The sequence below is a fragment of the Tamandua tetradactyla genome, chromosome 3, assembly GCF_023851605.1.
Source record: "Tamandua tetradactyla isolate mTamTet1 chromosome 3, mTamTet1.pri, whole genome shotgun sequence".
Lineage (NCBI taxonomy): Eukaryota > Metazoa > Chordata > Mammalia > Pilosa > Myrmecophagidae > Tamandua > Tamandua tetradactyla.
In genome coordinates, this window is record NC_135329.1 from 11,558,218 (window position 1) to 11,575,765 (window position 17,548).

The window sequence follows — 17,548 nt, forward strand, 5'->3', positions numbered from 1 at the left end:
CGGGCGATGGTGGTGCAGTGGCAGAGTTCTCTCCTGCCATGCCAGAGACCTGGGTTCAGCTCCCAGTTTAAAAAAAAAAAAAGGTTAATTGTTTTTGTAATAAAGGATATGTATGTGCTCATAAAGAATTCACATGAGGTATAACATTTAAAAGGTCTTACTTTCACCCTTACACACACTAGAAATCACTATCATTTATATTGTGGCTAGCCCTCCACATGTTTCTCTGCATATAGAGAGAAATATGGATGGTAAAGATGTTTATACAAAAATGGGATCATGTTAGAGAGACGCTTTTCTTTTCCTTTTTTTTTAAGTTTAGTAGGTTTTAAGTAATACAGTTCAACTTCATTTTAAGTTTAGTAGGTTTTAAGTCACATAATTCGACTTCATTAATATGCACTTTCTAATTTGAAATGTAAAACCATGTCAGTCTGGAAAAGAAAGTGTAGTATTCTATGTAAGAATACAAGGAGAATATTGAAGTTACTTAAGAGAGAGCACATTATTTTGAAGCTCTAGAAGACACACTGTGGTTATTAAGCATCCAATGAAAATTAAAAGCCTCAAATTCTCCCTAATTACAATTTACATATTAATTAGTTTAAAAGAATCCTTATTTGGCAAATTGGATTTTAGTTCAGGCAAAGTATTTGTGCGTATGTTCCCTCTTTTGCTGATAAAAAGGTGAGCTGCCTGAGAGTATTCCTTGTCTTATTCAGCTCTATATTGGGGAATAGGCATAGTATACCATCTTAGGCCATATATAGTATTCAACAAATATTTGTCAGAATGATCACACTGTATGAGGTACTTGAAATTAATTCAGTTGTCTTATAGTTAGTTTTTTTGTACTAATTTATTCTGATCTTTCTTATAAATAGTCCTAGTTTTACTTTGGATATACTTCCAAAGAGCAAACTACTCCTTTATTAACTTGTACAAGTTCATTTTTAGCAAAAATAAGGGCACACATATTTTCCATTTGTAGTCGTCAATCTGTGGTACTCAAAACCATTCCCTCACTTCTGGAATTGATGCATACTACTGTGCCTCTGCGGTATTGTTTAGGAGAATGGTGCCTTCTGGGTATGTGCAGTGCGACAACCTGTTCGTTTTCTTTCCTGGCTCAGTACAGAGAAAAATTAATTCATAAGATTCCCATTCTGCTACAGACAGATTTACAATTCAGCGCCATTGAAAAAAAAATAATTTTATTGAGAAATTTCCACACACGTACAGTCCAATGATGTTATATAATCGGTGGCTCACAACATCATCACATAGTTGTGTATTCTCCACCATGATCATTTTTAGAACATTTCATCATTCCAAAAAAAGAAATAAAAAGAAAAAAAGAACTTATACATCTATACCCCCTTATCCCTCCCTCTTACTGACCCACAGTATTTCAGTCCACCCAATTTTTACTCTTTATCTCCCTCTATTATTTATTTATTTATCCTTATTATTATTTTTTTCTGCTTATCTGTCCATACTATGGATGAAAGAAGCATCAGACACAAGCTTTTCACAATCATACAGTTACATTGTAAAAGCTGTATAGTTATACAGTCATCTTCAAGAATCAAAGCTATTGGAATACAGTTCAACATTTTCACGTACTTCCATCTAGCCACAGTTTAATACACCATAAACTGCAAAAGGATATTTATACAATGCATAAGAATAACCTCCAGGATAACCTCCTGACTCTGGTTGAAATCTTTCAGCTGTTGAGACTTTATTTTGTCCCAGTTCTCTCTTCCCCCTTTTGGTCAAGAAGGCTTTCTCATTCTCATGATGCTGGGTCCCAGCTTATCACCAGGAATCAGGTCCCACGTTGCCAGGGAGATTTACACTTCTGGGAGTCATGTTCACGTAGGGGGAGGGCAGTGAGTTCATGTGCCAGGCTGGCTTAGAGAGAGGCCACATCTGAGCAACAAAAGAGGTTCTCTAGGGGTGACTTTTAGGCATAATTATCAGTAAGCTTTGCTTCTCTGCAGGGCTAAGTTTCATAGGGATGAGCCTCAAGATTGAGCACTCAGCCTATTAAATTGGTTGTCACCACTGCTTGCAGGAGTATCAGGAATTCCCCAGATGGGGAAGTTTAATATTTCCTCCTTTCTCCCTAGGCCCCCAAGGGGACTTTGCAAGTACTTTGTTATTCTCTGCCCAGATTACTCTATAATATATCAGGGCATCACACTAACCTGAAAAAACTAACAAGATCTCATGCTCTAATCAAGATTCCATATAATTATGGTGTTCAAGTAAACTTACCATATAAGTTAAATTAGATAATGTCAGCACCATTTTTAAAAGATTATAAAGATAGACCATTCTGCTTAGAATAGGAAAGTATAAAGACACCTAATATTCCTCTGGAATTATCAGAACAGAAGTCAGACTTCTTTTATGGTATAATATCTATGTTCAGACTTGACTTTTCAAAAATCAATTTTTTAAAATATTTTTTATTGTGAAATTTAGCATAACTACAAAAAAGCAGTAAATTTCAAAATACATTTTTACAAGTGGTTAAAGAGCAGATTTCAAAGTTTGGTATGGAATATAGTTCCACAATTTCAGATTTTTCCTTCTAGCTGCTCCGAGGCACTGGAGACTAAAAGAAATATCAGTATAATGATTCAGTAGTCATACTCATTTGTTAAATACCATCTTCTCTTTATAACTCCTCCTCCTCCTTTGATCTTTCTCCAGTCTTTAAGGATCTAACTTTTTCATGTTGAAAAGGGGTGTCGAGAATATAGGATAGGGGAATGGAACTAGTTAATGTTCTTGGAGAGGGCGACCCCTCTGGGTTTCAGGACTCATTTGGTCTAGGAACTATCTGGCCAAATGATTTCAGGAAAGTAAACTTAGTGCATGGAACTTCTGTAGAATCTCAGGTAGAGCCCTAGATGTTCTTTAGGGGTTATCAGGAATGATATTGATTGTGGTTTATTAAACTATGGCAGTTAGCATATCTAGCTGAAGCCTGCTTGAGAGTAGCCTCGGAATAGCCTCTTGACTATATTTGAACACTCTTAGCCACTGATACCTTATTTGTTATATTTCTTTTCCCCCTTTTGGTGAGGAAGGTATGGTTGATCCCGTGGTGCCAGGGCTAGGCTTATCCCTAGGAGTCATGTCCCACATTGTCAGGGAGACTTTCATCCCTGAATGTCATGTCCCACATATGAGTGGAGGATAATGATTTTCCTTGCAAAATTAGAGACCACATCTGAGCAAGAAAAGGTTTTTTGGAAGTAATTTGCAGGCATAATTATAGTTAGCCTTTGCTTCTGTGCTACAGAAATAAATTTCATAAGAGCAATCCTCAAGATCAGGGGCTTTCAAATTTTGAAATAGTTCTTTATAAGGTTAATAATTATCTTTGAAATTAGGGTAATAACTGTCCTTGCAATTGTTCACTGAGCTATTAAATATTTTTGTCCATACACATTGATATTTAATTACTTCTCTAAGTAAGACATTCATAATTTTTCCAGTTTCAGTCTGAACATTTAACTTGTAGTGACAAGATGTGGATTCTAGTACAAGATATTCTAATTAGTTTAATGGCCCTAAACAAGCCATTTAAGATCCTGGCCTTCACCCAGATCAAACAGGGATAATAACAGCTTTTTAATTTACCTTAAAGATAAGCAGACATAAGATTTATATAAAAATTTTTGCTAGTGTTGCTAAGCAAATATAAAGTAAAATATGTTAGGTTTAATCATACTAACTATTCTCTAATATTTGGTTGGCATTTTTATAATATAACCAAAATAAAGATTGCATACTTTCAGAATGTAATTCAGTAGTTGTACAAGGTGAATAGAAAAGTAAAGCTAGTTATAATAATAAATTCATTCATCCATGTTTACGTTTAATTACATTAAGAAATAATAATTAGAAAAATAGATAAAATTTCATGAAGATATTCCTGTTTATTGTAGCTTACAAGTTCTTGCCTATATCAGTGAATTCTCTGGCATTGGCTGCTGCACAAAGTTCGCAAACAATCATATTGTCCATAGACTTTCTTGACCATAGGCCAGATCAAGTATGCCATTCTTATCCTCAATGATTTTTTGTTACTTCTCAAATATGTGCTCTTCAAAGATGAGGTGACTGGTCGAGCAGGCTAAGGTTCCCTCACGTGCACCAGAACCATCACTGTCTACATTATTTTCAACCACAACATCTGGCAGAGTCACCAACTTTTCCTTTGGTTGTTAAGTTTCACCATCATGGTTTATAAAGCAGACTGTTACTTCATCTCCTTAACTGCTTCATACTGGCACCAGGGTGCTTAGCGGCGAACTCTCCCCAGCACTCCCCATCCAGCTTCTGGTTTCCCAGGATCCCACAAGCTCCCATGTGAAGTCCGGTGCGTGGTACTGCCAATAGCCCTGCTGTTTTTTTTTGACAGCTTTATTAAGATATAATTCATATACCATGAAGTTTGCCCTCTTAAAGTATACAATTCAGCGCTTTTTGGTATATTCACGAAGTTTTGCATTGATCACAATAATCTAATCCCAGAACATTTTCATCAAACCAAAAAGAAACACTACATTCATTAGCAGTCATTCCCTATACGTCCAGCCCTTGGCAACCACTGACCTACTTTCGGCCTCTGTGGATTTGCACATTCTGGATATTTCATATATGTGGAGTCATACAAATATGTATCCTTTTGTGTCTGAGTTCTTTAATATAGTGTTTTCAAGATTCATCCCTGTTGTAATATGTATTAGTGCTTTATTCCTTTTTATGTCCAGGTAATATTGCATTGTATGGACATGCCACACGTTATCCATTCATCTATTGGTGGACATTTTGGTTTGTTTCTACTCTTCTGCATGTTAAAAATAATGCTGCTATATTAATATCTGATAAATTCAACTTCAAATGTGAAACAATTAAAAGAGACAAAGAAGGACACTATGTATTAATAAAAGGAACAAGGCAGGCTGTGGTTGTTCAGCAGGCAGAGTTCTTGCCTGCCATGCCAGAGACCTGGGTTTTATTCCTGGTGCCTGACCATGCAAAAATAAATAAATAAATAAAAGGAACAATTCAACAAGAAGATACAACAATCACAGATATTTATGCATCTAGTCACAGTGCTCCAAAATACATGAGGCAAACACTGACAACACTGAAGAGAGAAGTAGACATCTCTACCATAATAGTTGGAGACTTCAATTCCCTGCTCTCATCAATGAATAGAACATCTAGACAGAGGATCAACAAGAAAACAGATTTTGAATAATACAATAAATGAACTACACTTAACAAATACTTACAAAACATTACACCCACAATAGGTTGAGTCCTCAATCTTGGGGCTCGCCCCTGTGAAACATATTCCTGAAAAGAATAGGGTCTTTTCAGATGCCTAAGAGTCATTCCCAGAGAACCTCTTTTGTTGCTTAGATGTGGCCTAAGCCAACGTTGCAGGTGAACTCGCTGCCCTCCCCTGCTACGTGGGACATAACTCCCTGAGGTGTAAATCTACCTGGCAATGTGGGACAGAAGTCCCAGGATGAGCCAAGATCCAGCATCAAGGGATTGAGAAAACCTTCTTGACAAATTGAACTTCAAATGTGAAACAATTAAAAGAGAAAGAAGGACACTATGTATTAATAAAAGGAATAGGGCAGGCTGTGATAGTTCAGCAGGCAGACTTCTTGCTTGCCATGCCGGAAAGATAGAAATGAGACAAAATTAAGTTTCCGTGGCTGAGAGATTTCAAACAGAGATGTTATTCTTATGTGTTATATAGCTAGCTCTATTCAGTTTATGGTGTATCGGAGTGGCTGGAGGGAACTACCTGAAACTGTTGAGCTGTGTTCTGGTAGCCTTGATTCTTAAAGACAATTGTATACAGATATAACTTTTACAGTGTGACTGTGGGATTGTGAAAACCTTGTGTCTGTTGTTCCTTTTATCCATGGTATGGACAGATGAGTAAAAAAATATGGATAAAAATAAATAAATACCGGGGCCATGGTGGCTCAGCAGGTAGAGTTCTCACCTGCCATGCCAGAGAGAGACCTGGGTTCAGTTCCTGGTGCCTGCCCATACAAAAATTAAAAAAAAAACCCACATTTGGGGGTGGGCCATGGTGGCTCAATGACAGAATTCTTGCCTGCATGCTGGAGACTGGGGTTCGATTCCCAGTGCCTACTCATGCATGCATGCATGCATGCATAAATAAATAAATAAATATTAGGGCGGGCAAAAGGTAAAATAAATTGGATAGATGAAAATACTAGTGGTCAATGAGAGGGAGGGGTAAGGGGTGTGATATATGTAAGTTTCTTCCTTTTCTTTTTCTTGATTGATGCAAATTTTCTAAAAAATTATAATGGTGATGAATACATAGCTATTTGATGATACTGTGAGCCATTGCTTGTACACCATGTATAGGATGTATGTGTGTGAAGATTTATCAATAAAAATATTTTAAAAATAAAAAAGAATAATGCTGCTGTGAATATTCGTTTACATGGTTTTGCATGGACATGTTTCTATTTCTCTTAGGAATAATCCTAGAAGTGGACTTGCTGGGTCATATGGTAACTTTGTGTTAACTGTTTGAGGATCTGCCAGACAATTTCCAAAGCAGTGCTACCATTTTGCATTCCCACTAGCAATATATGAGAGTTCCAATTTCTCCACATGTTGCCAACACTGGTTACCTAGATATTTGATACTTTTAGTTGCTATTTTTTTGTTGTTATTTGCATTATTATTTTTATTAGGTTGTTAGGTTCACAAAAAAAGCATGCATAAAATACAGATTTCCTATATACCAAGCTATTATTAACATTTCACATTGGTGTAGTACACTTGTTGGAATTGATGGGAGAATGTTTTTATAATTGTACTATTATACCCCATAGTTTATTTTAGGGCTCACAGTTTGTGTTGTATGCATTTTCAAAAAAGTATGAGTACATTATTTTTGTAATAAGCTCTCATTAGATCTTCTACTTTTGTAAAAGAGTAATATTCTAAATATGGCCTTTTAAAGTCTTTTTTTTTTAACTTATTAAAATGGTATAATATGACATATATGCAAAGCAAAGAGAAAAGCAATTATTTTCAGAGCACTTTTCAACTAGTAGTTATAGGACAGATCCCAGAGTTTGTCTTAGCTTACTATACCATCCTCTCAGATTTTTTCTCCTAGCTGCTTCAGAATATAAGAGGCTAGAAGGAATAAATATTTTTTTATCATCAAAACTGACTCTTTTTCTTTTTTTTATGAAAAATGATATATATACAAAAAAGCAATAAATTTCAAAGCACAGCACAACAATTAGTTATAGAACAGATTTCAGAGTTTGGTATGAGTTACAATTCCTCAATTTTAGGTTTTTACTTTTAGCTGCTCTAAGATACTGGAGACTAAAAGAAATATCAATTTAATGATTGCAGTCATATTCATTTGTTAAACCCTACCTTCTCTGTATAACTCCAATGTACACATACAAACAAGAACATTCTTACCATATGATCGTTCCATTTTTGGTATATAATCAGTAACTCCCAATATCATCACATAGTTGTATATCATCACCATGATCATTGCTTAGAACATTTGCATCAATTCAGAAAAAGGAAGAAAAGGAAAAAAGAAAAAAACTCATACATACCATACCCCTTGTCCCTCTCTCATTGACTGCTAGTATTTCCATCTACCCAAAATATTTTAGCCTTTGTTTCACCTATTTTTCTTCCATACCCCTTACCATTCCCTTCCATTGATCACTAGCATTTCAATCTATTAAATTTATTTTAACATTTGTTCCTCTTAGTATTTATTTATTTTTAGTCAGTATGTTTTACTCATCTGTCCATACTGTGGATAAAAGGATCATCAGACACAGGGTTTCCGCAATCACACAGTCACATGATGAAAGCTCTATCATTATACAATCATCTTCAAGAAACATGGCTACTGGAACACACCTCTATGTTTTCAGACACTTCCTTCCAGCCTCTCCAATAAACCTTAACTAAGAAGGTGATATCTATATAATTCATAAGGATAACTTCCAGGATAACCTCTCTTTGAAATCTCTCAGCCATTGACGTTTTATTTTGTCTCATTTCTCTCTTCCCTCTTTTGGTCAAGAAGGTTTTCTCAATCCCTTAATGCTGAGTCCCAGCTCATTCTAGGATTTCTGTCCCATGTTGCCAGGAAGATCTGTACCCCTGGTAGTCATGTCCTGCGTAGAGAGCTGGGAGTGCAGTGAGTTTGCTTGTCCTGTTGGCTTACAGAGAGAGAGACCACATCTGAGCAACAAAAGAGGTTGTTTGGGGGTGACTCTTAGGCCTAATTTTCAGTAGCCTTAGCCTATCCTTTGTGGGGATAACAAACCCCAAGATTGAGGGCTTGGCCTATTGCTTTGGTTGTCCCCACTGCTTGTGAGGATGTCAGGAATTTTCCACCTGGGAAGTTGGATTTTCCCCCTTTCTCGCCATTCCCCCAAATCTGCCTCATGTTTAATGTATTATGCTTTTCTAACTATCGTAGTTTCCTACCCATTAGCATGCATACTGGACATCGAACAAGTCTGGGAGAATATGGTGTGCAATTTAAGAGCAAAGGGAGGAAGTTAGACAGCAGTGTGCAGACATTCCAATTTTGGGTAACCAGAGTTTCATGTGATGTGTATCATGTGATAGAATATCTCTCCGCATTACACAAATGTATTACTTGTGCAATGGTCTTTTTTGACACAGATATGTCTTGATTGACACACCTGGACAGATAGAGGTGTTCACTTGGTCAGCTTCTGGGACAATCATCACTGAGGCTCTGGTAAGTGTTCTAGAACTTGTTACGGAGGGTAACTAGAGGGTTAGACTGGATTACCATCTTTTTATTGCCTGGGACTTTATATTGGAGGGAGTCGTGGAAGCTCTGCACAGCCTGTCTGAAGTGATTTTCCCTTGCTGAAGAAAGTAGGAAGAGTTTGGGGATAGGTCATGAGCACTCTGACCAAGACTTTGATTATTTTGTGGCTTCAGGCATCCTCATTTCCAACAGTTGTCATCTATGTAATGGATACATCACGAAGTACCAATCCAGTGACCTTCATGTCCAATATGCTGTATGCATGCAGGTAATTCATTGCTGGTGGGCACGGTATTCCCGTAAGGTAGGAAGCCACCTTCCTTTCTCTTCTTTTTCCTTTTTCCTTTAAGCACTCTGACCTGCATGCTTATCCCTAGATTGGTGCTCATTCAGATTTGCCACTCACTTTGGTGGCTGTGAGTTGTGGGAGGAGGGTCTGAAGAGAAAAGAGACACAAGTGCCATTGGCATTTTCTCTCAGAAACTTTGGATAATCCTTTCCTGTTTGTTACAGAAATCGTTGGTATATGAATCAGAACCTTCTGTTAGTTGTTCCCAGTTAGGTGAACCCCCAAATTAACCAGAATTGAGCCTCCTTGGTCTAATGCTATTTTTGCTTGTGATAGTAAGTAGAATGGAATTATAAGATGAAGAGTGACTATGAATAAGAAGCTTTAACCATAGTTCTGAAATGCACAGATTTTCCCAGGTGTGGTGCCATTGGGAGAGGAAGGACATGTATCACTAGGCTATGTTTGTGCATTAGATCTAGGAGCAAGCCAGATTATTATTTAGGCTGAGAGAGTTTGATTTTGGGACTTTACAAAAGCCATCACCAACATTGTTTCTCCTAATAAGACTAGAATATCCGTTCTTGTTAGATGCAAGAAATCCTGGTCCAGACAAATCTGATGACTGGCAGCATTATTTCATTCCCATATTAATTGTATAAGAAACAATTCATTAGTTAGAGAAGCAAAATTTTCCTTATTTGCAGATGACATGGTCCTATTCTTGGAAAACTAAGAAATCTAAGACAAAGCTACTTGAGCTAATAAACAGATTCAGCAAGGTGGCAGGATAGAAGATTAATGTTCAAAAATCAATAATGTTTATATACACAAGCAATGACCTGAGGAGACAATTAAGGAAAAAATTCCATTCAAAATAGCAACCGAAAGAATCAGGTATCTAGGAATAAGCCTGATCAGGTATATCAAGGACTTGTACGCAGAAAACTACAAAACATCACTAAAAGGAATAAAACATGACCTAAATAGATGTAAAGACATTCCCTGCTCATGAATAGGAAGTTTAAATGTATTAAAATGTCAGTTCTACCGAGGTTGATCCACTGATTCAAGGCAATGCCAATCAAAATCCCAACAACCTAATTTGAAGACCTGGAAAAGCTAGTTATCAAATTTATTTGGAAGGAAAAAAGATCCCAAATAGCTCAAGATAGCCTGAAAAAGAAGACCAAAAGTGGGAGGACTAGCTCTTCCTCATTTTAAAGCTTACTGTGAAGCCACAGTGGTCAAAATAGTGGTCAATAGCTATTGACATAAAGATAGAAGTATCAACCAATGGAATCGAATTGAGAATGTGGAGATAGACCACCAAATCTATTCACAGTTGATCTTTGAAAAAGCCCCAAATCCACCAGACTGGCATAGAATAATCTTTTCAATAAATGGGCATGGGAGAATTGGATATCAATAGCCAAAAGAATGAGAGAGGACCACTGTGCCAGTTTGAAAGGATGTATGTACCCTAGAAAAGCCATTTTTTAATCTTAACCCCATTTTGTAAAGGCAGCTGTTTCTCTTAAACCCTATTCAGCACTGCATGTCGGAAACTTGATTAGATTATCTCCCTGGAGATGTGGCTCAAGAGTGGGTATTAAACTGGGTTAGGTAGAGACATGTCTTCACCCATTCTAGATGGGTCTTGATTACTTTACTGGAATTCTATAAAAGAGGAAACATTTTGGAGAAAAGTGGGAGATTTGGAGAGAGCAGAGAACAACAAAGCCATGAGAAAGCCACAACAGAGAACGCTGCAGAACCATGAAGCAGAGAGTCCACGAGCCAGCAACTTTTGGAGATGAAGAAGGAAAACACCTCCCAGGGAGCTGGAGAGAAAGCTAACAGATGACACCCTGTTTGCCCTGTGCCCTGCCAGCTGAGAGACAAATCCTCACTGTGTTTACCATGGACCTTTCCACTTGAGAGAGAAACCCTGAACTTCATCAGCCTTCTTGAATCAAGGTGTCTTTTCGTGGATGCCTTAGATTGAACATTTCTATAGACTTGCTTTAATTGGGACATTTCCATGGCCTAAAAACTTAACTTGCAGTGTATTAAATTCCCTTTTTAAAAGCCGTTCCATTTCTGATATATTGCATTCTGGCAGCTAGCAAACTAGAACAACTACCTAATACCTTATTCAAAAATTGATTCAAGATGGATTAAAGACCTAAATGTAAAAGCCAGTACCATAAAACTTCTAGAAGAAAATGTAGGGAAACATCTTCAAAATCTAGTAATAGGGTGGACCGTGGTGGCTCACTGGCAGAGTTCTCGCCTGCCCTGCCGGAGACCTGGGTTTGATTCCCAGTGCCTGCCCATGTAAAAAAAAAAAAAAAAAATCTAGTAATAGAAGTAGCTTCTTAAACTTTACACATAAAGCACAAGCAGCAAAAGAAAAAATAGATAAATGGGAGCTCCTTAAGATCAAGAACTTCTCCAAACACAAAAGGACAGATATTGTATGACTTCTCTTACATGAAATAACAAGACTATACAAACTCATGCAGACAGAAGGTAGATTAAAGGTCACCAGGGGCAGCATGGTGAGGTTGGGGAAATGGAGAGTTAATGCTTAAGGGGTACAGAATTTCTGTTTAGAAGGTGATGGAAAAGTTTTGGTAATGGATGATGGTGATGATAGCTCAAAACTGAATGTAATTGATACCGCTGAGTTGTATATTTTTAAGTGCTTTAAAATGGGAAATTTTTTTTTTTTTTTTTGAGAAATAAAAGTTTTTTTTTTATTTTTTATTTTTTATTTTTTTTATTAATTAAAAAAAGAATTAACAAAACAATTAGAAATCATTCCAATCTACATGTACAATCAGTAATTCTTAATAACATCACATAGTTGCATATTCATCATTTCTTAGTACATTTGCATCGATTTAGAAAAAGAAAGAAAAAGACAACAGAATAAGAATTAAAACAATAATAGAAAGAAAAAAAAACAAAAAAAATAAAAACAAAAAACCTATAGCTCACATGCAGCTTCATTCAGTGTTTTAACATAATTGCATTACAATTGGGTAGTATTGTGCTGTCCATTTCTGAGTTTTTATATCCAGTCCCGTTGTACAGTCTGTATCCCTTCATCTCCAATTATCCCTTCTCATTTTTTTTTTTTTTAATTAACGGAAAAAAGGAAATTAACCCAACATTTAGAGATCATACCATTCTATACATGCACTCATTAATTCTTAACATCATCACATAGATGCATGATCATCATTTCTTAGTACATTTGCATTGGTTTAGAAGAACTAGCAACATAACCGAAAAAGATATAGAATGTTAATATAGAGAAAAAAATAAAAGTAATAATAGTAAAATCAAAACAAAACAAAACAAAAACCTATAGCTCAGATGCAGCTTCATTCAGTGTTTTAACATGATTACTTTACAATTAGGTATTATTGTGCTGTCCATTTTTAAGTTTTTGTATCTAGTCCTGTTGCACAGTCTGTATCCCTTCAGCTTCAATTACCCATTGTCTTACCCTGTTTCTAACTCCTGCTGAACTCTGTTACCAATGACATATTTCAAGTTTATTCTCGAATGTCCGTTCACATCAGTGGGACCATACAGTATTTGTCCTTTAGTTTTTGGCTGGATTCACTCAGCATAATATTCTCTAGGTCCATCCATGTTATTACATGGTTCATAAGTTTATCTTGTCTTAAAGCTGCATAATATTCCATCGTATGTATATACCACAGTTTGTTTAGCCACTCTTCTGTTGATGGAGATTTTGGCTGTTTCCATCTCTTTGCAATTGTAAATAATGCTGCTATAAACATTGGTGTGCAAATGTCCGTTTGTGTCTTTGCCCTTAAGTCCTTTGAGTAGATACCTAGCAATGGTATTGCTGGGTCGTATGGCAGTTCTATATTCAGCTTTTTGAGGAACCGCCAAACTGCCTTCCACAGTGGTTGCACCCTTTGACATTCCCACCAACAGTGGATAAGTGTGCCTCTTTCTCCGCATCCTCTCCAGCACTTGTCATTTTCTGTTTTGTTGATAATGGCCATTCTGGTGGGTGTGAGATGATATCTCATTGTGGTTTTGATTTGCATTTCTCTAATGGCCAGGGACATTGAGCATCTCTTCATGTGCCTCTTGGCCATCCGTATTTCCTCTTCTGAGAGGTGTCTGTTCAAGTCTTTTTCCCATTTTGTAATTGGATTGGCTGTCTTTTTGTTGTTGAGATGAACAATCTCTTTATAAATTCTGGATACTAGACCTTTATCTGATATATCATTTCCAAATATTGTCTCCCATTGTGAAGGCTGTCTTTCTACTTTCTTGATGAAGTTCTTTGATGCACAAAAGTGTTTAATTTTGAGGAGTTCCCATTTATTTATTTCCTTCTTCAGTGCTCTTGCTTTAGGTTTAAGGTCCATAAAACTGCCTCCAGTTGTAAGATCCATAAGATATCTCCCAACATTTTCCTCTAACTGTTTTATGGTCTTAGACCTAATGTTTAGATCTTTGATCCATTTTGAGTTAACTTTTGTATAGGGTGTGAGAGATGGGTCTTCTTTCATTCTTTTGCATATGGATATCCAGTTCTCTAGGCACCATTTATTGAAGAGACTGCTCTGTCCCAGGTGAGTTGGCTTGACTGCCTTATCAAAGATCAAATGTCCATAGATGAGAGGGTCTATATCTGAGCACTCTATTCGATTCCATTGGTCGATATATCTATCTTTATGCCAATACCATGCTGTTTTGACCACTGTGGCTTCATAATATGCCTTAAAGTCCGGCAGCGCAAGACCTCCAGCTTCGTTTTTTTTCCTCAAGATGTTTTTAGCAATTCGGGGCACCCTGCCCTTCCAGATAAATTTGCTTATTGGTTTTTCTATTTCTGAAAAATAAGTTGTTGGGATTTTGATTGGTATTGCATTGAATCTGTAAATCAATTTAGGTAGGATTGACATCTTAACTATATTTAGTCTTCCAATCCATGAACACGGTATGCCCTTCCATCTATTTAGGTCTTCTGTGATTTCTTTTAGCAGTTTTTTGTAGTTTTCTTTATATAGGTTTTTTGTCTCTTTAGTTAAATTTATTCCTAGGTATTTTATTCTTTTAGTTGCAATTGTAAATGGGATTCGTTTCTTGATTTCCCCCTCAGCTTGTTCATTACTAGTGTATAGAAATGCTACAGATTTTTGAATGTTGATCTTGTAACCTGCTACTTTGCTGTACTCATTTATTAGCTCTAGTAGTTTTGTTGTGGATTTTTCCGGGTTTTCGACGTATAGTATCATATCGTCTGCAAACAGTGATAGTTTTACTTCTTCCTTTCCAATTTTGATGCCTTGTATTTCTTTTTCTTGTCTAATTGCTCTGGCTAGAACCTCCAACACAATGTTGAATAACAGTGGTGATAGTGGACATCCTTGTCTTGTTCCTGATTTTAGGGGGAAAGTTTTCAATTTTTCCCCATTGAGGATGATATTAGCTGTGGGTTTTTCATATATTCCCTCTATCATTTTAAGGAAGTTCCCTTGTATTCCTATCTTTTGAAGTGTTTTCAACAGGAAAGGATGTTGAATCTTGTCGAATGCCTTCTCTGCATCAATTGAGATGATCATGTGATTTTTCTGCTTTGATTTGTTGATATGGTGTATTACATTAATTGATTTTCTTATGTTGAACCCTCCTTGCATACCTGGGATGAATCCTACTTGGTCATGATGTATAATTCTTTTAATGTGTTCTTGGATACGATTTGCTAGAATTTTATTGAGGATTTTTGCATCTGTATTCATTAGAGAGATTGGTCTGTAGTTTTCTTTTTTTGTAATATCTTTGCCTGGTTTTGGTATGAGGGTGATGTTGGCTTCATAGAATGAATTAGGTAGTTTTCCCTCCACTTCGATTTTTTTGAAGAGTTTGAAGAGAATTGGTACTAATTCTTTCTGGAACGTTTGGAGGAATTCACATGTGAGGCCATCTGGTCCTGGACTTTTCTTTTTAGGAAGCTTTTGAATGACTAATTCAATTTCTTTACTTGTGATTGGTTTGTTGAGGTCATCTATGTCTTCTTGAGTCAAAGTTGGTTGTTCATGTCTTTCCAGGAACCCGTCCATTTCCTCTAAATTGTTGTATTTATTAGCGTAAAGTTGTTCATAGTATCCTGTTATTACCTCCTTTATTTCTGTGAGGTCAGTAGTTATGTCTCCTCTTCCATTTCTGATCTTATTTATTTGCATCCTCTCTCTTCTTCTTTTTGTCAGTCTTGCTAAGGGCCCATCAATCTTATTGATTTTCTCATAGAACCAACTTCTGGCCTTATTGATTTTCTCTATTGTTTTCATGTTTTCAATTTCATTTATTTGTGCTCTAATCTTTGTTATTTCTTTCCTTTTGCTTGCTGTTCTTTCTCCAGTTCTTCCAAATGGATAGTTAATTCCTGAATTTTTGCCTTTTCTTCTTTTCTGATATAGGCATTTAGAGCAATAAATTTCCCTCTTAGCACTGCCTTTGCTGCATCCCATAAGTTTTGATATGTTGTGTTTTCATTTTCATTCGCCTCGAGGTATTTGCTAATTTCTCTTGCAATTTCTTCTTTGACCCAGTCGTTGTTTAGGAGTGTGTTGTTGAGCCTCCACGTATTTGTGAATTTTCTGGCACTCTGCCTATTATTGATTTCCAACATCATTCCTTTATGGTCCGAGAAAGTGTTGTGTAAGATTTCAATCTTTTTAAATTTGTTAAGACTTGCTTTGTGACCCAGCATATGGTCTATCTTTGAGAATGATCCATGAGCACTTGAGAAAAAGGTGTATCCTGCTGTTGTGGGATGTAATGTCCTATAAATGTCTATTAAGTCTAGTTCATTTATAGTAATATTCAGATTCTCTATTTCTTTGTTGATCCTCCGTCTAGATGTACTGTCCCTTGATGAGAGTGGTGAGTTGAAGTCTCCAACTATTATGGTATATGCGTCTATTTCCCTTTTCAGTGTTTGCAGTATATTCCTCACGTATTTTGGGGCATTCTGATTCGGTGCGTAAATATTTATGATTGTTATGTCTTCTTGTTTAATTGTTCCTTTTATTAGTATATAGTGTCCTTCTTTGTCTCTTTTAACTGTTTTACATTTGAAGTCTAATTTGTTGGATATTAGTATAGCCACTCCTGCTCTTTTCTGGTTGTTATTTGCATGAAATATCTTTTCCCAACCTTTCACTTTCAACCTATGTTTATCTTTGGGTCTAAGATGTGTTTCCTGTAGACAGCATATCGAAGGATCCTGTTTTTTAATCCATTCTGCCAATCTATGTCTTTTGATTGGGGAATTCAGTCCATTGACATTTAGTGTTATTACTGTTTGGATAATATTTTCCTCTACCATTTTGGCTTTTGTATTATATATATCATATCTGATTTTCCTTCTTTCTACACTCTTTTCCATATCTCTCTCTTCTGTCTTTTTGTATCTGACTCTAGTGCTCCCTTTAGTATTTCTTGCAGAGCTGGTCTCTTGGTCACAAATTCTTTCAGTGACTTTTTGTCTGAGAATGTTTTAATTTCTCCCTCATTTTTGAAGGATAATTTTGCTGGATATAGGAGTCTTGGTTGGCAGTTTTTCTCTTTTAGTATTTTAAATATATCATCCCACTGTCTTCTAGCTTCCATGGTTTCTGCTGAGAAATCTACACAAAGTCTTATTGGGTTTCCCTTGTATGTAATGGATTGTTTTTCTCTTGCTGCTTTCAAGATCTTCTCTTTCTCTTTGACCTCTGACATTCTAACTAGTAAGTGTCTTGGAGAACGCCTATTTGGGTCTAATCTCTTTGGGGTGCGCTGCACTTCTTGGATCTGTAATTTTAGGTCTTTCATAAGAGTTGGGAAATTTTCAGTGATAATTTCTTCCATTAGTTTTTCTCCTCCTTTTCCCTTCTCTTCTCCTTCTGGGACACCCACAACACGTATATTTGTGCGGTTCATATTGTCCTTGAGTTCCCTGATCCCCTGTTCAAATGTTTCCATTCTTTTCCCGATAGTTTCTGTTTCTTTTTGGAATTCAGATGTTCCATCCTCCAAATCACTAATTCTATCTTCTGTCTCTTTAAATCTATCATTGTAGCTATCCATTATTTTTTCTATGTTTGCTACTTTATCCTTCACTTCCATAAGTTCTGCGATTTGTTTTTTCAGTTTTTCTATTTCTTCTTTATGTTCAGCCCATGTCCTCTTCATGTCCTCCCTCAATTTATTGATTTCATTTTTGAAGAGGTTTTCCATTTCTGTTCGTATATTCAGCATTAGTTGTCTCAGCTCTTGTGTCTCATTTGAGCTATTGGTTTGTTCCTTTGACTGAGCCATATTCT

General features: G+C 36.4%; 1 protein-coding gene across 6 annotated transcripts in view; it reads left to right on the forward strand.

The window, feature by feature from the left end:
* GPN1 (GPN-loop GTPase 1) overlaps nt 1-17,548 on the forward strand; it is a 43,445-nt gene that overhangs the window by 6,383 nt on the left and 19,514 nt on the right. For all 6 annotated transcript variants that reach the window (XR_013172342.1, XM_077152471.1, XM_077152472.1 and 3 more), the window contains 2 exons: nt 8,776-8,854; nt 9,064-9,158. Coding sequence is in view for 5 of the 6 variants with exons in the window: in XM_077152471.1 (XP_077008586.1) it covers nt 8,776-8,854; nt 9,064-9,158 (174 nt within the window). In the remaining variant the exon portion in view is untranslated. The remainder of the gene's footprint in view (nt 1-8,775; nt 8,855-9,063; nt 9,159-17,548) is intronic.